This window comes from Marmota marmota, unplaced genomic scaffold, assembly GCF_001458135.2.
Source record: "Marmota marmota marmota unplaced genomic scaffold, marMar, whole genome shotgun sequence".
In the NCBI taxonomy this organism is placed as follows: domain Eukaryota; kingdom Metazoa; phylum Chordata; class Mammalia; order Rodentia; family Sciuridae; genus Marmota; species Marmota marmota.
The window spans coordinates 55,111,861-55,136,289 of record NW_025999842.1 but is presented as its reverse complement, the minus strand read 5'-3'; the positions used below and the strand labels follow the sequence as shown (position 1 = coordinate 55,136,289).

At 36.1% G+C, this 24,429-nt stretch overlaps 1 protein-coding gene across 1 annotated transcript in view; it reads right to left on the bottom strand.

Annotated features, from left to right (window-relative positions):
• Positions 1 to 11,544: 11,544 nt before the first annotated feature.
• The window catches only part of Heca (hdc homolog, cell cycle regulator), a 15,074-nt gene continuing 2,189 nt past the window's right edge, over positions 11,545 to 24,429 (bottom strand). The window contains exons 2-3 of the mRNA XM_015501779.2: positions 18,547 to 18,701; positions 11,545 to 15,053 (exon numbers count right to left, since the gene is read on the bottom strand). Of these exons, the coding sequence (XP_015357265.1) occupies positions 14,889 to 15,053; positions 18,547 to 18,701 (320 nt within the window). The 3' untranslated portion in view covers positions 11,545 to 14,888. The remainder of the gene's footprint in view (positions 15,054 to 18,546; positions 18,702 to 24,429) is intronic.

Here is a 24,429-nt window from a genome sequence, read left to right as displayed (position 1 = left end):
ACAATTATAAAATGTCAAAGATAGAGTTCCTGCCCTCTAGGAAGGCACAATCAGAGTGATATTTACATAGAATCCTATTATATGGTTCCCCAGAGCACAAAAGCATATTAAATTCTCTATACCCCGCACCTAAGTAACTTTGTGTCCCTCAAAACCATCCTTGCTAAATGATGACATTGCAATCCTATAAAGATCAGCTTATCTGGTTCTGCCCTCCACTCACCTGTACTTCCCACAGGTGTAAACAATACAGTTGGCACTCTGTCCATGGCTTCCACATCTGCTTCAACCACACATATTGAAAATATTCAGGGAAAAAAATTGTGTCTACTGAAACATGTACAGGTTTTTTTCTTTTCATTATTCCCAAAACAAAGTATAACAACTATTTGAATAGCATTTATATTGTATTGAGCTTTGTAAGTAATCTATAGATGATTTAAAGTATGTGGGAGGATTGTATAGATTAGATGCAAATACTATGTCACTTTATATAAGGGGCTTGCACATCCATGGATTTTGGAATTCTGAAACCCATTCCCTATGGATATAGACATATGTATTATTTTTGAAGAATTGAAAGCTTGCCCTTAGCTCAAACTAGACATCTGACCTAGAACTTCATTATTTCAAGACTTTTCTGATATTCTTTTGAGTTAAATAAAAAGTTCTGAGATCTTCACACTCATAATTAGTATCTTATTTACAATTGTATGTAAACCAAGGAAACTAAATAACAAAATACTTGCTCAAACCTCAAAATAGAGGCAATTCTAACAACAAAAATCAATTTGACTATTTTATTCTTCTTAGCTAAAATCATCACTTTTGGATATTAATGCTTAGAATTTAGTGCTTTCTCACATAGCTTAGGTGATTTGCTAGAAATATTTTCTTAAGACTTTAAACTAATACAGATCCAAATAGGCAACATGAAAACCATTAGATTTAAGAGAAATCATAAAGTTTTTAATAGCAAAATACGCCTGTCACTTTCTTCGCAGTGTTTTTATAATAAAACATTATAATAAAGGCTATAACAAAACATTAGTACTTCTTATACTAAGCATCATATAAATGCTTAATGTTAAACTCCAATTTTCAAAAGAATATTATATTCTTCACAGCCCATATCCCACCTACACAGAACACCAGATTAGAGACATCTGGAAAATGATTGAGATTCCAACACAGTTCTTCAAAAAGCTCTGGCTTCTCTGCACACAAAGTGCTACATATGCATTAATAAGCCTGACAAAAATGTAAATGAGAGGCTTGCCAGGAATGAAATTTCTCTTTCAGAATTTCTTCAGTCCAATAAAATTCTTCTTAATCTAAAAATGCAAACCTTCCAAGTCAAATGCTTTGTTAGAATTTCAATTAGTTTTTTTTTTAAATGGATCTAACATTTAAATTTTCATTTCGATGTTGGCGTGAATAACAGATGAACACAGCAATTCTAGGCAAGAATTATTATAGCTCTATATACCTCCAGGAAACTTGTCACCTTTCACAGACTGTAGCCACTTCAAAACTAGAATTCAGCAAACATTTTAAAAAAGATGTGCACAGCCATTGAAGATGATCAGCCTTCTGATAAAAATAATCATAGCTTCTTTCAGCTCCTGCCACTGCACATAGAACATGCTCAATAAATGCTGAATTGAATAGCATTTAGCATGTTAGCATGTCAAGTGTGACATGGGAAAAGATAGCTGTTTAAGTCCAAATGTAAAAGTTATCTGGGATAGATGCAATTTGTTGGAGGGTGGGTATTGGGGATTGAACTTAGGGGCACTCTACCACTGAGCCACAACCCCAGCCCTATTTTGTATTTTATGTTGAGACAGGGCCTCATTGAGTTACTTAGCACCTTGCTTTTGCTGAGGCTGGATTTGAACTCACAATCCTCCTGTCTCAGCCTCCTGAGCTGCTGGGATTACAGGTGTGCAATGCTATTTTATAAAGGAAAAATAAATGGAATAATCACAGTCTGCTTGTTTTAAAAACGCCTTGTGTCATCTTCTCATTGAAGAGTTTAAAAATTCTTGTAGCCTATGAATTCGATAGGTTTTACTATAAGAATATTAGAAAGTTGGGATTTGTTTTCATGCTGTAATAGAAACATGATCAGAAAGGTTAAGTGATTTGCTTGAGTGCAGAAGATCTATAATTTGTCCCCCAACCCCCATTTCCTGACTCTGGGCCTAGCACTGCTGTCATGCATCACACTGGGCCCAGCTGGCTGAGAGTTCAGAGACCTATCAAGGGTTAGCAACCCTGCAGCATTTTATCAGATGTATCTTGCAACCTAGACTTCCTATCTTAGTCCATTCAGACTGCTTTAACAAAATACCTTAGAATATATAAAATAAATGTATTACTCACAGTTCAAGAGGCTGGGAAGTCCAAGCTCAAACCACTGGCAGACTTTATATCTGAAGAGGGCCTTCTTCCTCATAAATGGTGCCTGCTAGCTGTGTCCTCATATGGTAGAAGGGGCAATCAAGCTCCCTTGAATCTCCACTAATGCAACTCATGAGGGCTTCACACTCATGATATTAGCTAATTGCTTCCCAAAAGACCCTCTTCACACCATCACCTTGGGGTGAGAATTTCAACATATAAATTTTGGAGGGGACATAAACATTCAGACCAAAGCATCTCCCAAGCCAGATCAGACTAGTAGAGGCACACACCAGTGCTAAAGGGCCACAGAATGACCATAGTCTATGCCCATGACATTCTAAATGTTTTCATTGGCAAATGACAATAAACTCAGGAGTATGAATGCCATCCTTCACAGACATACTTCAGATTAAAAAAAAAAAAAACACACATCACACAACAGTCACTATAACTCAACTGACTGGCAGCTGTTCACATTCACACCAACAGGGAAACACGGATCATTTCTCATCCCAAGAGGAGATACGATTTTGAGTACAAGCCTCAGTTTGAAGCTAAACCCAAGTGGAGAAAAACAAGTATGGTTTTCACCATTTCTAACCCACACGATTATGATGAATTTCTGCTACCTACTTACTAGTTTCACAACCTTCTGGATCCCATTCTTATCTTAGTCCCCCTAGGGAGGCTGGTTTTACCTCCCTCCACACACCATGGATTTGAGAGACCTTGAGTAAGGCTGCCTATGAAAGAAGCTCCTTCACAAGTTGCCAGCAGATCTGCAGCTCCTCCACCAGTACAGAGTACTCTCAAGGTTTTCAGGAGCTCCTTGGCAGGACGCTGCCCCTGGAAAGCTGCCTCAGGGTTACCAACACCTTATAAGGGAAAGGCCTTCAACCTTATCCACCCAAGTGTAACATCAAACCATCTCTAACATCCCTCATCTGTGTCAATTCCTCTCCAAGGCCCTCCTGCCCTCATATTAATGTTTCCAGAAATAATGTGAATGACCATAACATAAACGATCATAGCATTTTTAGCACTTTTTACATGTCAGAGACTGCACAAATCACTTTATTTACATTATTTGATTTAATTCTCAATATTTACAGAAGAGAAAAATAAGGATCATAGAGCTTGAGCAGGAGAATTTCTTAACTGACCTTTACTTCACCAACTCAGCAAATTAACAGACTCTATTTTGAAAAACTACACTGTGATAAATGACCTCTACCCAGTTAAGGCTGGTGTAGTGGGCAATCTGTAAAGTTTTCCCTTCTGCAAAGATGTGCTTACCAAAAAGCTAGTCAAGTTTGTTCCCAAGCCTGTTTTTGCCAATTATATTTGTTATTGCAGTGATGAAATTTAATAAAAATAATCTGCAAACCAATGGAATGCAATTATAAAAAGAAAATTCTGTTTCAATGACTCGGTAGGATGCTTTGAATGATAAGGCAAATTACAAAAGCAATTAAATATGGGAGAGAAAACAAAAAGATTTGGGACTGAAAATCCTAGAAGTCTACAGAGGTCCTATATTTAACTCCCATGTGTCTATAAATTCTGATTTTTAAAGAGAATCAAAAAGTAAATATTCTTAAAGAAAGGGTCATAAATGGAGATTTTGCAAGAAAGGCATTAGGGTCCTACAACTGGATGCATCAAACACTAAAACAAACAAAAGAACTAAACCTGCCAAATGTGCATTACTGATTTAAATAAAATGTTCACGGCATTCAAGTTGTCCCTTCTTGGAGGGAAGGGCATTTTTTTTTTCTGTTGTATGGAGGAATAACTGTCATAGAATAAAGTATGCAATTTCATGTTTCAACAGATGTTTGTATTTGTAAAACCATCACCAAAATCAAGACAATGGACACATCAAGCAACCACAAAGGCTTCCCCACTAAAAATTTCCTCTGTATTCATTCTCTTTCCCCTCCCCATTAATATCCTTCTACCCTTCTCCAGGCAAGCCCTCATCAGTCACTATAGATTCACTTGCATTTTCTAGAACTTTACATAAATGCAATCATATAATGTGTAATTTGTCCCCTCTGACTCCTTTCACTCCAGTCTGAGATTCATCTATGTTGTGGCTGGCTATGTATCAAGCATTAGTTCCTTTTTATTGCTTAGTATTTTATCGTATGGATATTACACTATTTTTCACCCATTTTTCTGATGTTGGGCATTTGGGTCATGTCTATTTGGGGTTATTACAAATAAAGCTGCTATAAACATTCAAGAACAAGTCTTTATATAGATGTTTTCTCTTCAGTAAATACTCATCAGTGGAATGGCTAGAATGTAGGATAAGAACACATTTAATATTTTAAGAAACTTAGTCCATTTTTTTTGTGTGTGTTTGTGTGTGCAGTGCTGGGGATTGAACCCAGGGACTTGTGTATGTGACTCAAGCACTCTACCAACTGAGCTATATTCCCAACCCCAACATTTTAGGAAACTAAAACTGTTTCCCACCAACATAAGAGTTCCGGTTACTTCATGTCATCATCAGTGCTTGGTATTCTCAGTCTTTTTAATTTTAGTCATACTGAGGTGGTATCTCATTGTAGTTTTAATTTATATTTCCCTGATGACTAGTTGAGAACCTTGTGTTTGTCATTTTCTTAAACAAAGTATCTTTGAATATATTGCCTACCCACCCCCTTTTATGTGAGTCATTTTGTCTTATTACTAATACATTTTGGGAGTTCTTTTCATTTTCTGGACCGAGTTCTTTTCTCTAGTATGTGGCTTACCTTTTATTCTCTTAGCAATGTCTTTTGGACAAGACTTCTCTTTTGAGGAGAATTTACCAATTTTTAGATTGTACATTTGTATCTATCACCCATCTTGTTATTATAGTATGAGTATGGATCCAGAGTTCATTGATTTTTACATTTTTGCATATGAACATCTGCTTGTTCCAGATTCATTTGTTATATTATCCTTTATTTATGAAATTTGCTTTGTACTTTTATCAAAAATCAATTGATTATATATGTATGTGTGGCTCTATATCTGGACTCTAGTCTTCCACTGATCAACTAGACTATCCTTTTGTAAGTTGTAGGTTCTATTTTTTTTTTAAACTAATTTAAAAAATACTAGCTAACTCGCAACTGGATTTGTCAGTGAACTTGTGTGTGCCATGATTAAGGAACACGCTGCAGCAGGGAAGGCAGGAGAAAGGACAAAGTGGGGAAGGGAGAGATGGTAGGCAGGGAAAAAATAAGGCAAAAGGCATCACAACAACAAAAAAGTAAACAGACTAGAAAAAGTAGAGGATATATACTTTTAAATGGCATTTTCTCAATTCCGCCATCATCAAAGACCACTCAATCTAATGTGACCACAAATTATTAGGTAATAAAATTGTGTTCTCATATCTATCAAAGGTGCACACACTGCCACTGTTTCTGAACATCTAAGACAACTAAGGTTGCTATAACTCTTGCCAAAAACATAGCCAGGCACCATGGCGCACACCTATAATCCCAGTGGCAAAGGAGCCTGAGGCTCAGTGGTTAGGTGATCCCTGGTTAAATCCTCAGTATCAAAAAAGGAAAAAAAAAGTGATATACTGTACAATCGTGTGGTGAATAACTTTTTATCTCTACTAAGCTTTTCAAAACATTCATAATAGCCCCCAGGACTCTCATCATCCTACTCCCTGACCAAATCACTCTTTTTTAAACCATGGGATTCTGAAACCTCAGAGAAACACCAGTCCCTGGGCTTCACCTACCTTACTTTCCTCCTCAATCACCTGTTGTGTCATCAAAGCATCAGAAAAATGTAATGAAAAGCAAAATTATCAATTGCCAAACCATGGATTTGCATAACTTGACTATCACTAATTAGGTAAAGGGATAGCCCCTACACTATGAAAAATTTTAATTCTTCAAGACAAACATGTAATCAGCACATTTTCCCCTTAGGACTGTGTGGAATTAAAAATGATCAAATACAGCAACCCCTGAAGTCTGGATACTCATGTTTCAGACAAGATCATGAGAAACTGAAAATGGGATACACATAAAAAACTGTTTGAAAAATTAAAAACTCTGCCCAAACTGTATAGATCAATGCTATCAAATCTGACAGCTTGACATATTTGAATCCAAAAATATCTCAGAGTTAGAACCCAAAGTGAATAGAATAATGGGACTTTTTTTGTGTGTGTGTGAAGACTATTAAAATATTACCTTACACTAAGATAGTTCTCCTCAAGCAATATCCTATCTTAACAAATGGGAATAGATGTCAACAAATTAATGCATGAAAATGAGGCAAAAGTCACAATTACTGATTCCAAATACTTTCTCCCCTTTAGAAAGTATTCATTTTTTTCTAAAAGTAGGGGATGTTTTCAAATATTATGCTATGGCCTGAATGCATGTCCCCAAAGTCAATTGTTGGAAACTTTATCCCCAGTACAACAGTGTTGGGAAGTGGACCCTACTTGGAGGACCTAAAGGATTAAAAAAGGGCTTGCAAGAGTGAGTTCTTTCTCATAGTCTTTTGCCATGTGAGAATGCAGCACTAGAAGGCCCTCAACAGAGGTTAACACCTTCATCTTGGATTTCCCAGCCTGCAACACTGCATGAAATTCCTCATGCCCACCATCACCTAATCTGTTATTTGGTTATAACAAAAAAACAGATCAAGATACTGCTTGTTACTCCTAGCTAGGGCTCTTAGAATTTCACCAATTTTTATATTTAGCACATATTCTGCTTAAGAAAGGCTATTATACCTTTTAAATCTACTTCCTTGTCAAAACCCAAATTACCTCTAAACTGAAAATAAAATGCTCATCCACAGACACATATAAGAAATATAATTACCAATATTAGTAGGTTCTGCCTATAGTCCTGGCTACCCAGAAAGCTGAGGCAGTAAGATCACAAGTTCAAGGCCAGTCTCAGCAACTCAGCAAGAATATCTCAAAACATAATAAACTGGGGCTAGGGATGTAGTTTAGCGGCAAAGCACTTGTCCAGTGTTTGTGGGGCCCTGGGGTTGACCTCTAATATCACAAAAACAATAAAAAATAAATAAAGAAAACAACTTTCAAAATGGATCGATCATAACCTACATGTAAAAGCTAAGAGCATAAAAATTCAAGAAGAAACCAGAGGATATGAATTTTGCAACATTGGATTAGGTAAGACATCAAATGCACAACACACAAAGGACAAATTGATGGGTTATCCCAGGTACAGCAATTATCCAGTATGCACAAGGCCCTGGGTTCTGTCCCCAGCCTAGGGTATGGGTATGGTGGTGGTAAATAAAAGCGGGCAAAAGATTTAAACAAAGACATGCAGATGGCAAACACATGGAAAGGTGCTTAGCTCCATTATCATTAGAAAATATAAATTATAAACCCAATACTTTACCACCACAGATTAAAAACTGATTAAAATGACTGGGCTGGTATTATGGCTCAGTGGTAGAGCACTCCCCTGGACCAGGTGAGGCACTGGGCTCAATCCCCAGCACCACATTAAAATAAACAAGTAAAAATAAAGGTATCGCACCTAAAACTAAAAAAATATTTTTTAAAAAATGACTGACCATGGCAAGTGTTGGCAAATATGTGGAGACGCCGAAACTCTCAGTTGTTAGGAATGTCCAATAGCGTGACCAGCATGGTGGTGCATGCCCATAATCTCAACTACTTTGGGAGGCTTAGGCAGGAGAATCATGAGTTTAAAAAAATGATGCAACCACTCTATAAAACAGTTTGGCAGTTTATTAAAAATCTGCCACACCCCTACTAGGTTGTCTACCTATTGCACTCCTAGATTTTTACCCAGGAGAAAAGAAAATATATGTCCAAATGCTTGTGCACAAATTTGCATAGCAACTTTATTCATAATAGCTCAAATTGCAAACAACCCAAATGTCCATCAGCAGGTAAACAAATAGGATCTATTCAAGCAACACAGCATAGATAAATCTAAACTATGCTGAGTTAAGGAAGTCAGACAAATAAGGATACATACTCATTATATGATTCTATGTACATAAACCTTGTAGAAGGGAAACTAATCTTAGGGGCAGAGAAAGCAGCAGTTGCTTACAGATGGGAAAGCAAGGAAGAAAGTGAGAGGGAGTGATAGGTATGTTTACTATTGTGACTGTGGGGGGCTATATATCTCCACCTATATCAATTGTATACTTTTAATATGTATATTTTATTGTATAGCAATTGTTTCTCAATAAAGTTGTTTCTAAAAGTACACATGCACCCCCCATGCACATACACACAGATTCCATGCCCACGAGGCTCCCCTCAATTACTTCTAGGGACTCACCATTCCACAGAAGGTCTAGACACTTCTCCTATATGTTTTTATATTAAGCCATAGTTAATATTAAATCCCTCAAGCCTGTGTTTTATACAAGTTGAATAGATATCTTCCTATTTACATATCTGGTTAAGTGTATGTCCCTATAATTGACATTTCTTCCCTTTATAGCAAATATATCTGCCATTCATCTAGATTTCCCAGATGTGTTGCTCTTAGCACCAGAAGATGAAAAAGTAATCAGTAAACACAACCAAAAGCCAAACCAAAAACCAAAATTAATTTCACTATATAAAGTTGATGTTAAAAACAAAAACAGGTTCTCCAGTAGTGAGGGAAGTTTAAAAAGCTTTTTCAGGTACCAAACATCTAAATCTAATAATTAACATGCTAAAAGTAGCCTATATGGTAATAGTAATAGAAAAGAGAAAGCAAAAATGAAAAAAGTTCATGGATACTCCAGCTCTAAGCCATGGTGAGCTAGCTGAGGGAATCCAGATTTAATTTCTGGTTAGCCATTAACTACTTAAACTTATTTAGATTTGAGTTTTCTGGGCCTCAGCGAATCTCTAAAATGAGTACAAGAGTCAATGTAACTTAACAAACCCTTACTCTGTGACTACAATGAAAAACATAGCCCTTACTCTAAATTCTATTACTGTTAGGTCTATGGCATTTCCACTTTCTAGAGTTACTGGGGTTTTTAGGAATGCAATTAGGTAGTCCTAAACTTATTTTAAGATACTACCAAAATTTTTAATCAAGTGTCTCAGACCACTTAACATGAAGACCATCACCAAGATACAGTGGCCAGTCCATTTGAACACTGAGATATGTAACCAGTATTGTTCTACTGGACTCCATGAGACAAAGTACTTTATCTTTCTGTCCCTGAAACTCAGCAATGCCAGATCAAGCTTACATAATTATCACAATGCTAAAGATTTCCACTAGGAAAAAAATTCTACTTTAAAAATAGCATTATTATTAGGGTTGGGGATATGATTTAGGGGTACGACGTTTGCCTGGCATGTGTAGGGAGCTAGGTTCAATCTCAAACACTGTAAAACAACAATAGCAACAAAACATTATTATTTCAAATATTATACCTGTACCGCATTTTACTATCTTCAAAGACATTCACATTTATTAGACCCCCAGTGTGGAAAGCCAAGAAAACAGGAAAAGAATGAAAGCTCAAGACAAGCTTTTTTTTTTTCCTTTCAAAATATAACTCTTTACTAAATAGCCCACATAATTAGCAATATGCTGCTGAGTTTTTTCAAACTTCAGTTAAAATAATGCAAGCAAGATTTAAAGTGCAAACCATTAAGAACAAGTAAGAGTTTTCTTCCACTAAACTTAACTCTTAGCTATCACTATATAACTTTGGTCTTCCCTTCCCCTCTGTAGTAAGAACTGTAGTTTCCTGAAAATGGCAATGAAACTTTGTTGACATGTTACATTAGTAAAAGTCACAAAATCTCAAGTCTACTTAGCCTTTGAACAAAATAAAATTTATGCTTCTGATGCCTATAATAAGAAGCAACACAGGCTTTGAACCCTGTTAGATTAGAGATTCTTTTCTCCTACACATCTAGTCCTATGTTCTAACATTTTTTTGGATTTTATCCACTGGCTGAGAATGATGATGAAATTAAGGGACCAGCAATCTAGAGAATAAATTATATTTGATAATACTACATAAAAAACACAAGTTTAATAATGACTCAGTTTTACTTTGTTTAGAATGAAGAAGCATACAATCTAGTCTTTTCATTATGAAAGTTTGTAAAGGCCTAGGAACCAAAGAAAATATTTGTAAAATAAGATTATCTACTACCAAAATTAAAATCAAATCAAATTTTTAAATTAAGTTTATCCTGCATTCAAAAGAACAGTTGGTAAAGAGACCTTGAACAGAAAGTGGCAGGAAAGTGACTCACAACAATTACAGCATTTAAAAGAATTTTTTTTTTTTTGTAAATTGTAGATAGAGAGCATGTCTTTATTTATTTGTTTATTTTTATGTGGTGCTGAGGATTAAACCCAGTGCCTCACACGTGCAAGGCAAGCACTCTGCCACTGAGCTACATCCCCAGCCCAGTTACAGAATTCTTTATAAAGCATAAGGAAGGTTTTACCCTCTTTTGCTTTTGGCTGATATATATTAATATTCTTTTCAAGGCAGAGAAGTTTAAGCTTATCTGTATCATATTCACAAGGACATAAAGCTTATATTTTGGTTAATTTATGATTATAGATCATATTGGGGGTAAATTAGGATGACCAAAGTTTTCAGGATGTGGCTAACCATGGCTGGCCTTGGAGTTTATCAAAACTGTGGCCTTGGGACTGGGGCTGGGGCTGGGGCTGGGGCTGGGGCTGAGTGGTAGAGTACCTGCCCTGTAGGTGTGAGGTTTGATCCTCAGCACCACATAAAAATAAAGATACTGTGTCAATCTACAACTAAAAGAGTATTTTTAAAAAATTTGGCCTCCATTTTAAATTTCATTGACACTCTCTATTCAAAAGAATTTATAACAAGAACAATAATTTTGGACTAGTCACTAGGGGGAGGGGGGTTGCTATATAGAATGCTTACTTTGTTAAAAGTAAGTTTACGTGTGATACACAATTTGCAAACAGCACAGTCTATAATTTTGATTAGTTGTAATAGTGACACTAAAATGGTTTTCTGAAGTATTTAAAACCTCAGAATCTCTCTACTTATCTACTATCTTTTCTGATTAGATCATCTCATTTCTCAAAAATTCCAACAAAAAATACTGACACACTAAAGACAATGTTAGTTTCTGAAATTTTATTTTAATACATACATTTCACAAACAGAAACCCTCTAACACCGCACACAATTCCATAACCAAATGTTTCAATTTTATTAACATTCTTCAACTATTTACACTGTCTTCCCTCAACAAAAGTGCAATCCAAAATATCTTGACAAGAGATCTTTACCAACAATATGTTTTGAGCTGGTTTTGATGGTGCCCACCTGTTTTATTTTCTTCCAATTATCTGGAATAATAATAAAGTAAACAGGACATGGAGATGAAATGGCTTAGGCAGCATCTTATAGGAACCAAAACACTAAACAAGGGCACTTCCTCCTCACGTCTATCCCCAACCTCCAACTAAAACTGCTCAACAGGTGTTACCATGAAACTAAATAGAAAAAGCAAACTGGGGTTACCAACCTGGGCTGGGCTTAGAACAGACTGAACATTGGTCTTGCAGGACTAAATGAAAATTTTGAGCAAGTTAATTCTTGTAGTCTAATAAACTATGCATGGATCTGTTAGTTTTAGTGTTTAAACACCTAACAATATTTTTTCTTGATGAATTAATTTTCCCCAGATATAAAAATTCATTTTATTCAGAAAATTAACTTCTTTTACAAAAACCAGATATTAAAAGGTGCATGAGGATGCTCCTGTGTAATTAGAATGGGAAAACATACCCATATCTCAATTTCATAGCACAATGGTTATCTTTTATTAGGTAAAAGCCCAGTATAATTAACTGCTTCAGATGTAACCAGAAGAAAGTACAGAGCTAAGATGGTCTGAAGAGAAAATGATCAATGAGAAATTGTCTTCTCTCTAAACTAAAGCAGATAATTTGTTCAAGGTATGGAACTCTTAAAAATAAGTGACAAAAAATGTCAGATAAAAGATCACTTTGAAATTATTAGTCATTCTTAAGACTGCCTTTATGTTATTGAATACTACTCATCAGAAAGACAGAAACTGGATCTCCTTGTGACTGATATCCTTTAATGTCCTACCTACAACAAAAATAATCTTTCTTGACATATCCCAATTCCCATCAAAGTACTCAGGGAAAGCTTGGAGAAAACATTAAGGTCAGCAGATCCCAAAATGATATTTATCATTATGGTGTTGCACACTCAACTGTATTTTCTTCTCAAATTGGCCCAATTTTCCCTTTTAGACAAAAATGTAATGTTGAAAAGGCAAAAGATATTCAGTTTCTCTTTGTATATGACTGAATATATCCATAGAATCCTGATTTAACCACCAAAATAACATCCAAAAAAATTTTTACTTAATTATAGTGAAACCTCATCATACTTACTTTTCAGAGTATAGAAAACAATCTAAGGAGAAAACAGTGAATGTAGCATTCACCACACCCACAATGGTTTGAAACTGAAGAGTTTGCTGATGCAGTGTATAGGTCAACTTTTACAATAACAATATAATAAACAGGTTTCACTAGAAAAATGTAGGTGAGTTAAAGAATAGCATTACAAATATTTTAACATTTATTCTAAATTCAGATATCAAATCCAAATGGTTCTCTGAAGACAAGAGAAACTTACCAATTTTTATACTCGGTGCATAAGAGAACCAATAGGGAAATAGTTAATTCACAATTACAGCTTTGTGTATCAAAGAGAAACTTTCAAGGCTATGTCCTACAGACCTCTTGAAGCTGCATCAAACACTGTCTGACCAATATTGATTTTCTGCTTCTCGTAAGCATTTTGAGCATTTCCTTCCACTGTGAAAGAGTTTTCAGATCATCAGACACCAAATCAGAATCGGAAAACCAAATAACAATCATCACAATTGAAAGTTGAAGAATATTAAGTGAATGCATTGGTTCTTCAATGCTGTATTAAATCAAACAAAACATCAAATGCTTCATGTAGTAGAACTGAAATTCACTTGCAATGCCTAAATACTTCTAAAAAGAAAAAACACACTGAGAAAAAAAATGGTATCAACCAAATGAGTAATATAAAATATTCACACCAACCCCAAATGTGGCTATTCATAAGATTATTATTTTTAGTATTCTTTTAGCATATGTATGTGTATACATACACACATATATATAACTTAAAATTATCAAATTCACTTATGAGAAATCATTTTTCAATTCCAATTCTACCAGGGCATGGCGTATCAGTGTATTAAATCACCAAGATATAATGAACAAAAGGTTGTATTTTGGAATGCCCAAAGTTCTGTATGTGATTTTTTTTTGGGGGGGGGGCAGAAATAAAGTATCCTAGAGATCTTGAGATATATCATTATGTACTATAGTGATTCTCCAAAATGAAACCCACCTTAACAAGAAGTATCAAAATTATTATCTTCATCATTCTCTCAATTTTTTTCTTTCCCTCCTTAGATCAACTCTTCAATTTTGGAAACTCAGTTTTAAATGTGCTAAGTGTGGCTATGAGGTATTATGAGGAAGTAAGTTTGTCATAACTGGTTCTGAAGCTTACCCATTAGGTTCTGTGACTGAGAGATCTCCTGCAAAAAGGATATACCAAACAGCACTTTCAACAGTGCAACCTATATAAACTATTACTTTCCAAGTCACGTTATGTAAGGATTATCCTTAAGAGCTAGTTTGTCATTTGAATCTTGACTTAGAAGTTGATCAAAGTTTTGCCTTTCTGCCCTCTTGATTCAGTGTACATCATTTCCAAATTCATTTCACAAGTCTCTGTTACAGGTCAGCTTACCTAAAAATATTTGCAACACCAACAGCTGTGATATCTTATAATTTGGGTATTATTTTCAGTAAGAAAACTGACTGTTAAATTACAACAGTGAAAGAAACAGCACTCATGTCCACTTTCAAATCATCTGTCAGAGTAAATTGCATGTCAATATGTGCTGCAGAATACTAAGCTGCAAAAGCCTAATACACTATTTGCTCTCCAGGCTCAGACTTACATTCACTTGTCACATGTTTCCCCAAGGTCCACTGAAGATCTAAAAGTGTGTCTTTATAGTTAACATTTTAGTAAGAGCTCCCTCCAAACTCCTATCAGGCTTTTAGTTTATAGCCACATAATCCCCTTCCTAAATCCATGCCATCCTCCCCACAACCTTAAAGCTGCATCAGACTCTTGGTGAGAGTAAACCCCTACCCAAACTCACTCGATCATCTATCTGGTCCTGACCAAAGACTAACATTTGGGAATCAAGACAGGGAAAGGGGCAGCCCCCATTTTAGTGGCACACATACAAAGTAACTCTGCTTTAAATTAGAAAAGAAATTAATGTCACAGAATGTTTCCCTATAAAAGATATGTAATAAAGTAATAATATCAATAAAATAGCTATTACTAAAGCAAAGCTTTCATCAATAAGCTTCGAGAACTTTGAAGGAGGAGAATGGCTTCACGAAATGGTAGTCCAGGTTCCCACAGTGTGGACACTGCTGGACGTTGCTGTACTCAGAGAAGTACTGCATGCCAATCCGCACGTCGATCACTGGCTTCCCACAGTGCTTGCAGTTCAGGCGGGCCTGGGAGAAATAAATATTGTAAGCCACAACTTCTTCAGTTTTGCAATTCTTGTCAAAGTCATCCAAACCAACATACTGGGGAACAGATCAAGAGTCCAGTAAAGCATCTCCTCTATTAGCAAAAACAGGATATATGAAGCCTAAGATATGTATTCAAATATACATCATCATCAATCTGAAAGATTTATAACTCACAATCTCTCTCTAGATGAGGCATTGCTAGTCATTTCAAAAATTCTAAACTAGTACTGCCTAAACCACTTGATTAAAGTTTCCTTGACAATTGGGGCCACCTGTACCCTGAATTTTAAGAGAGGAGCTGCTGGGTGATAAAGTGCTTGCCTTGCATGTGTGATTCCCTGGGTTTGATTCCCCAGCACCACAAATACAAACAAAACAAAAGAAGAATGGCTAAAGTGAACTTCCCCATTCAAACCTGCATAAAATTTCTTTGAAGACTCTGGGTTTATTTCAAAAATTCATAAACATTTTTCATTCTACTCCATAATACATTGTGTTTTCTTTGAAGGAAAAAAAATCCCCAAAATATTTAAGCAAAATTGGCAATACAGGCAGAAGAGGGTTTATCCTAAGGCTTCAGGAATCCACCAACACAGTGTCTCTTCATTCATGCCTGGGCCTAAAGACTTTCAGCAATAGATCCAGGACTGAAGGAAATAAACAGAAATTATAAATAAACAGACCTAACTTCAGCTTCCTTCTAAAAATGTACTAACAATCTCAATTTGTCCTTAAAATACTACTGTGCGATAGGTATTATTATCTGAATTTAAGCTCATAAAACTGGGGCATTCAGTGATAAAGTATCATGCTCAAGACCACATAATTAGAAAGCAGAAAAGCAACAATTTAGACAAGTGTAGCTTGCCCCAGAGCCCACACTCTTTGCCAGCACATGAACTCCCTTTTGGCAACCTGAGATAATCTCCCTTTTAAATATTTCATCCTTCCCAACAACATTAAAAGTGAGATTCTGAGCAAACCTCTCTCCTTAACCTTGATTATCCTTTCTGATAAGCAACAGTTGCTTATTTTTGGATCTGATGTATTGGAAAACTCCTGTGGATTCCTTAATAGTGTCTAGCACCTTTATCTTCACAGTGAAAATTTTAATTGATTAAAAATAATAAAAACAGCAAACATGGTGTTATGGTTTGGATGTGAGGTGTCCCCCAAAAGCTCAAATGTGAGACAATGCAAGAAGATTCAGAGGAGAAATTATTGGGTTGTAAGAGTCTTAACCCAATGAGTGATTTAATCCCTGATAGGGATTAACTGAGTGGTAAATGTAGTGTTAGGGTATGGCTGGAGGACGTGGGAATTGAGGGTAGTTTGAGGTATATATATATATATATATATATATATATATATTTTTTTTTTTTTATCTAGCGAGTAGAGTCTCTCTCTGCCTCCAGATCACCATGTGAGCTGCTTCCCTCTGCCACAATCTTCCACCATGATGTTCTGTCTCACCTCAAGCCCAGAGGAATGGAGCCTTCTATGGACTAAGACCACAGAAACCATAAGCACTCAAATAAACTTTTCCTCCATTTAATATTATTATGGTCAGATCTTTAGTCACAGCAGTGAAATGACTGACTAGAACATATGTTTTCCATTTCAATAGAAGGCCAGAAAACATAGGTCTGGGTTTAAATCTTTTTGTGGGGACTGAACCCAGGAGTGTTTTACCACTGAAATACATTACTAGCCTTTTTTATTTTGAGACACTGTCTGGCTCAATTGCCCAGGCTGGCCTCAAACTTACAACCCCTGCCTCAGCCTCCAGAGTCAATGGGATTACAAGTGCATGCTACAACACCTGACTGCGTTTAAATCATTTTAAAGAAGAAATACATAGTGTGTGTGGCAGAAATATATATAGTGTGTGGAATGATGCCACCTTGTTTTTTTTTTCCTCCTCAATAAAGATACAGTAATAATCCCATAGTCCTTCAATGCTGTAATAGAAAGAACACCAGAATGGGAATTACAGGTTTTAGTCATTGCTGTGCAAAATTTATGTTAACCTGGGTAAAACATTTAAATTTTTGAGGCATCCATTACAAGTGGAAAATCGGGAGGCTGGACAAGCTCTCCCAAGTCCCTTCCAATGCCAATATTCCATGAGTTAACAGTCCCAAACATTCTTTTACTTCCTTATTTTATTTATTGTAAAAGATAACCCTTGTGGTAGGTGTGCAGAGAAAGGAACTACTTCCTTTGGTTTCTTTGATCTCAAGAACTGACATTTAGACACAACAACAATCACAAAATGCTACAGTGAATAACTAAAAAAATTTTGACAACTCATTTCCAAGGCTAAGTTTTAAAATGGAAATATGGTCAATGTTAGAATGGCATAGAATTAGTCAATCCTATTTGGAACTACAAGACCAGCTATAGATTTTAGGACTCTCATAAGCATATTTCTCCTCTGACAAATACTAAAATACAAAGTAGATCTGAAATACCACCTCTTGTCAACTTTTCAATTCAATAGACAAAGGGTATTTTCTGAGAAAACAAATAATAGTAAGGACATTCTCTTTATAAAAATCAAACTACAACACTAATAATAAAAACCCCTATAGTAACTAAGTATGTGGGTTATCAGTTATTTCTATTAAAAGCCAGGCTTGCAGACTGAAAAGTAAAGAAAACTTTCTCCTCTACCCATAAATAGCAGGGAATTATATAACAAGTTCTTTAATCCCCAAGTGCTTGGAAAGATATTTCCAAAGATTTTTACCTCCTGTGTTTCTATGATCTTTTTTAGTAATATGTTTGCATGTTAATACTACTCTCTTTTCCTTATGACAGCTAAATTTCAGATGCTACTTTAGCCTCAAAAAGCACCTCTTCCTACCAGTGATTTAAGGACTGCAAATCTTTCATGTCAAACTCACACACCTTATGAGGTAGGCAATTCCTAAGTAACTAGAGCTAAGTCACAGAAAGGAAACAAGAAAATTCTGTGAAAGACAGTGAAACTTTCATCTTCCTTTCAAATCACAACCTATTATTGTAAATTCAGTGTAAGCTAATTATAAAAAATAAGAGAAAAACATAAGCATGCAAAAAGAAAACCACTACCCAGCTCATCTGAATCAACAAGCAGATCCCTTTTCCTATTCATTCACAAAATGGAAGCACAGTATAGTACCATTTTGTTACCTTTTTTTTTTTTCCTTTAACAGATGGGAAATACTCTACATATAAAAATATAGCTATTCTACAATGTATCTTTTAATGACTTTGTAATATTCTATCACAATGTAATGTCTAAATCATCCATGCCAGACTCTGGGGGAGTTTCTGAATTTCTTCTTTATTTGCAGGAGCATCTTTTCCAAGGCCTACCACCTCCCTCAAAGTAACCAAAATGCAGGCAGCCTCTAACTCTGTTATATTCACTGGTGGACAGAAGCTGAGCATCACCTACTACTCCCTGGGTGGAGTCCATACCAACCTGACAGCAGGGAGAAGCAGCCAGGATGTCGTAGGTGTACATGGTGCCCAGCTGGTGCCAGCTGCCATCCCACCGTGACTTACACTTGATGCAGATGATCTTGTGAACCCCTTCCAGGCAGTCCACACATACCGCGTACAGATGCATGAGTCTCCCTGTGCACAAAAGACACAAAGCTGAGAGTGGCCATCGTGAAAATCATATCTTATTGCCAAAGGGGATTTTAAAAAATGCCTTATCTACCAATTCCAAGTAAACATTTTATCATATGCATAAATATAAAAAGCACAAAAGATATTTATCACACATCCCCAAGCTGCCCTTTAAAATTAATGATGAATTACTATTATCAATAGGACAGCTACTTTAAATTCAAGCTTATTAAAAATAAATACTTGCTTCAAATTACTTTTCCAAAAAGTTCTGCCAGATTACATAATTGATCCTCCCAAATTCATAAAAGCAAAGCCATATATGCTCCAAACCAGCCTGTATTCACAGAACTCTGCTCAGAATCTTATGTGTGGAACATGGAGAATGAACCAACTCTGGTCTTGTAACGAGCTCTCGCCACTATGAATCTCACCAAAAAAAAAGTCAAGTCTGTCTTGGTACTGACAGCCTAGGATTATGCCACAGTCTACATTACTGTGTTAATTATCCTTCTCTCCAAATTGCTCAGCCATCATCACATCTAATTTAGGAATCAGAATTATATCTTACTTATAAGTAGTTTGTGAAAAGTTCAACATCTTATTATTTACTGGGCTCTTAAAAAAAATCACAACCTCATTCCTTTATTACTTATCAACATCTTAATGTTTATAAAGAAACAATGTCATCCTAATTTATATGAAAGGGTTAGGATTCAAACAAGTGGGGAAGATTCAGAATGTCTAAAGATCTGCCTAGACAATATGTATCAGTAGTACTGCTATCTATTTAGGAACACAGAGCTTCACTGTGCCCAAAACCCCTTCACCAGAACACATACCCAAAGTGGTCTCTTATTCAGAATGTGATCACTGCCCCATGTTAGACTACAGGTTTTCACCATTGGTAGGGACCAAGCCACTTCTCATCCACTGGAAAGGCATGTAATGAACAGTCAGTCCTTAGAGAGAACCCTTTTGTTATAGTTGCTTACATGACTCTCTATTCTTGAGGGCAGGAACTAGGTCTTATTCATTCACATAGACTTGGTGTCCAGCACAATGTCTGGAGCATGGAAAACACTCCTCAAGTGTGGGGGTATATAGATGGGCATGCTATAATAGCCAAAGACATTATAACCTTGGGGCCCTCTGTGCCAAAAATAGGAAGGAGACCAAGAACTGCTTGCAATACAGCCCATCTCTGCTCTGGTACACTGAAATTAAGAAGGTCTCATTTGCCATGGCAACTCTGAGTGCCTGAAGGCAATGTTAAGGAGTCAGTTCTAGTATCCAGAGACCACTAGAAACACCTCATTTCCAGTCTCCCTCCCAGATCTACTCACTGCAATTCTCAAATATCCAATCCTACACGGGCCGTTGCTAGGGAAGGTGGGAGGAGAGGGGCACAGAAGTCAGGTGTTGATCAATAGCCATGATGATAAAGACAAATACTGTGAGCTCTACATGAATCATTTCATTGAACGCTTATAGCAACACTATCAAGTAGGTCCAACTGTTACTCCCACTTCAGATAGGAGGAACTGAAGCTTAGGGACCCTGAGCAGCTTGTTCAGGTTCACAAAGAAAATAAGTGGCAATATCTAGACTCAAATTCATGTCTGTCTCTTAACCTACAGGCAACCTCTTGGGAAAGCCTGGCCCAGACCGAGTTTCTGGATTTGATTTTAGTTTTATTACACACTGTCTAAAGTACAGAGAATTCTACGTTTCTAAAGACGAGGTTGTTTGTGAGTTCAAGTAAAAAGCAGATTCAAAAATGACATGTGGTGCAAAGTGGTAAAGAAGGTCAATAGGACCTTCCTAATTAGACCCATCTTAATAAACTACTAAAACCAAACAAAACATTTTCTCAGAGGAAGAATCAGAGCATGAGGGCACAGGTGGAGGTGGCAGTGGGGGAAGATCAGGGGTAGGGCAAGGGAATAACAATCTACAGGGTCCACCACTGAAAACAGCAAAATTTTCAGCAGCACATAATCAACTATATACTGTGGAATCCCATAGCCTGGAATGTTGACTTCTTATTGCCGTTGAAAATACTTTAAGGAATATATGGTTGGGAACCCTGGAGGAAAAAATGAACTACACAAACCTGTTATAAGTAAGATCACCCATACATCTCTGAGATATACCACAAAAACACTGACACATGTCCAAGGTCTCATTTGTGACTTTTCTGGTAATGATTAGACACTCTGACCTTCAGATTATAAAATTAACAGTGAATTCTCAATACTTTTATAGTATATATCTAAAACATTCATTATCTATTTGTGTATGATTACATATTTATGGGAATACAAATGGCAGGGGCCTATCTAATTTTCACCTCTTTCTCCAACCACTCCCTAATACTTAATCTCAAGACTTGGTCTTGGGCTGTCTCATATCCTCTTTCTTTTCTTTCTCTTTTCTCCTTGTATTCAAGATTTAACCAGCACTGTTATAAAATAAGCTCCTGGTGTTAATCCCAATGCTAATGTATTTTGAACAGTGCTTGCTAGATATCTCCATGCAAAAGTCCCAACATACATTCAAATACAAATGCTTTCATCTTCTTTGCCTCCCAAATCAGGTCCTATTCCCAACTTCCTCTGCTCCTGTCTGGGTCAGCACCATTTATCTGATCTAGAACCAAAGTGGCCAACAAAAACTCTTCATTCTCTATAGTCAAGGAGTCCCAACATTCGCCGTTTTCCTTTAAAATAATCTCTTGAAGATATTCCCTCCTTTTGATTCCCACTGTCACCATGCAGTAGGCTTTCATCATTCTGCATTTAGGCTACAAAAATAAAGTTAAAACTTTAAATTAAAATTTAAGTCTCTAGGGCCCAACCCTTTCAAATAACTTTGGGGGCATGTAATTGTGCTTTTTAAAAATTGTTCAAAATCGGGGCTGGAGTTGTGGCTCAGTGGTACAGTGCTTGCCTAGCATGTGTGAAGCACTGGGTTTGATCCTCAGCACCACATAAAAATAAATAAAATAAAGGTATTTCAAAAAATTGTTCAAAATCTTTCAAATCATAAGGAACATGGCCTTCTATCTATGCACTCTCATTCATCTTCATAAAGAATGGTTCAAATATATATGTACTTAGATGGACACAATAGCTTTATTTTGTTTATTTAGTTTCTTTATGTTGTACTGGGGATCAAACCCAGTGCTTCACGCGTGCTAGGCAAGCGCTCTACCACTGAGCCACAACCCCAGCCCAAATGGAGAAACAAATGTGTTTCTACAACACTTCCTTCTAAAATTCCAGCAAACAGGATTTTAAAAAAGGAATAAAACACAAACTCCATCTTCCATGAAACAATGAAGTACCTATAATCTTAAACCAAAATATATGAGGTTGCAAAGTGGATAAAGGAATAGGAAAAAATTTAGCTCTGATACTGGAAAATAAACACTGAGAACAGGGGATAAGCTGCTGAAATGGGAAATGGCAAGGTGGAGAGTGCTGCAAATTACAAGCAACCAGAAAAATGCCTCTTTCCTCAAGAGGCAGAATATTCTAATATCCTCAGAACCTGGGCTGGACTCAGGACTTAGGCTGATGAACAGCATATGGGAGGAGTTTTGGAACTCAGCCTTAAGCTCAAGCCTCTGAAGAGTCCCTGAAGCTTCTACTTTCACCCTCTGGAAAGCTGTTCTCATAATGCCATGTGAATAAGTCCAAGCCTGAGTGGATGTAAATTAGTATAGCCACTACAGAAAACAGCACAGAGGTCTTTCAAAAAATTAAATTTGTCACTGATTACATGGTGACAATGAAATATTTGATATTCTGTGTAAAAAAAACAATTAAAACTACAACTACCCATGTGATTCAACAATAGTAGTGGTACAGGTATATATCCAAAGGAAATGAAATTGGTATGTTAAAGAGTTACTACGCTCCCATGTTCACTGCAGCATCATTCACAACAGCCAAGATATAGAACCAACCAAGTGTCTATCAATGGATGATTCAATAAAGAAAATATCGTACATATATACAATGGAACGTTATTCAACCATATAAAGATGAAATCCTATAACTTGTGGCAACATGGATGAACTTGTCATGCTAAGTGAAATAAATCAGGCACAGAAAGGCAAATATCACAATTTTAGAGTAGAAACTTTAAAAAAAAGTTGAACTCATAGAAATACAGGGAGAATAGTGGCTACTCAAGACTGGGAAGGGGAGAAAAGTGGGAGAAAGAGATTGGCTAGTTGGTACGAAGTTAATTAGGAAGGAGTAAATTCTGGTATTCTATTGCACAGTAAGGTAACTAAAGTTAACAATATCAGAAGAGGATTTTGAATGTTCTCATCAACAAAGAAAGGTAAATGTACAAGGTGACAGATATCCTAAATACCCTGATGTGATTATACAATGTATACATATATCAAAACATCACATTGTACCTCACAAATATGTATGAGTATGGTGTTATTATGTGTCAATTAAAAACAAAATAAAACTAGCCTAAGGGAAGATGAAGACTACATAGATCCTAAATGAGCCGTTCCAGCTGAGCCTCCTGAAGCATCTAGTCTGACAGCTGCTAGATGTATATGAAAGATTGTTCCAACCAACCCCACCCATAGAATTGGGAAAAGTTCTTAAATCATAACTGCTTTTAAGCCATGAAGTTTTGGAGTGTTCTGCTTTAAAACAAAGGCTAAAAAAGAATTAAGTAAAATTCTCAAAATGAATGAGACTACTCCTTTTGAATTCAGCTCCCTTTTCTTGCTCAGAAATATAACATAAGAAATCGTTAAGAAAAAGAAATCGTATTCATGAATTAAGAACAGAAAGCTATTAAAAAGAGCTCTTAGGAATTAAAATTATGAGAACAAAAAGACAAGGAAATCTCCTAGAAAAAAGAATAAAGAGATAAATAAAAGGGCCATGAAGAATTCTCGCTCAACCAAAAAGTAGGATGAATATAAGAGATCCAACATCTAATTAACAGGAGTTCTAGAGTAGTTTTTTTTTTTTTTAAGTGAAAATGAGAAAATTTATCAAAGAAATAATACAAAATAAAATCCTTTCAAACTGAAGGTTTTGAATCAATAGCCCAAAAGAGTACACAGCATAATGAATGGAGTGGGTAGGGGAAGAGCAGATATCATGGTGAAATTAGAACACCAGGAATATAAGAAACCTGCAGGATGGGGTGAAGATAGAAGAAGAGACAAGAAAAAGAAATCAGACTTCCTAATACCAACACTGCAATACAGAAATACCTTCAAGAAGAAAATAAAATAAATACTTTCAAAACTCTCAGGGGAAAATATTTTATAATTTAGATGACTATACCCAGTTAAATAGTAGTCAAGTGTGAAAACAGAATTGAAACAGACTTTTAAAGTCTCAAATCACGTATTCCCATGCTCTCTTACTTCAGAAACTTAGTCCTAATGATGTCTCCTAACAAACTGAAGGAATAAACCAAGAAAAAAGAAAATATGGGATCTAGGAAGCAAAATTTACACAGGAAAAGAAATAAAAGCTTTCCAAGGACAGCTGAAGTATAGCAGGTCCTAAGGGTACCAGGATAAATAGGAACAGGGGGATAAAAGGCTCTGTGAGGAACATTTTCTGAAGGAAAAAAAACACAAAAATGTCTGTCAGGTATGTGGAAATGCTTTTGAAAGGTTTGTAAAGCTGCTGGAGAGAGAGAGCAATTAGCCAACATTTTATATATATATATA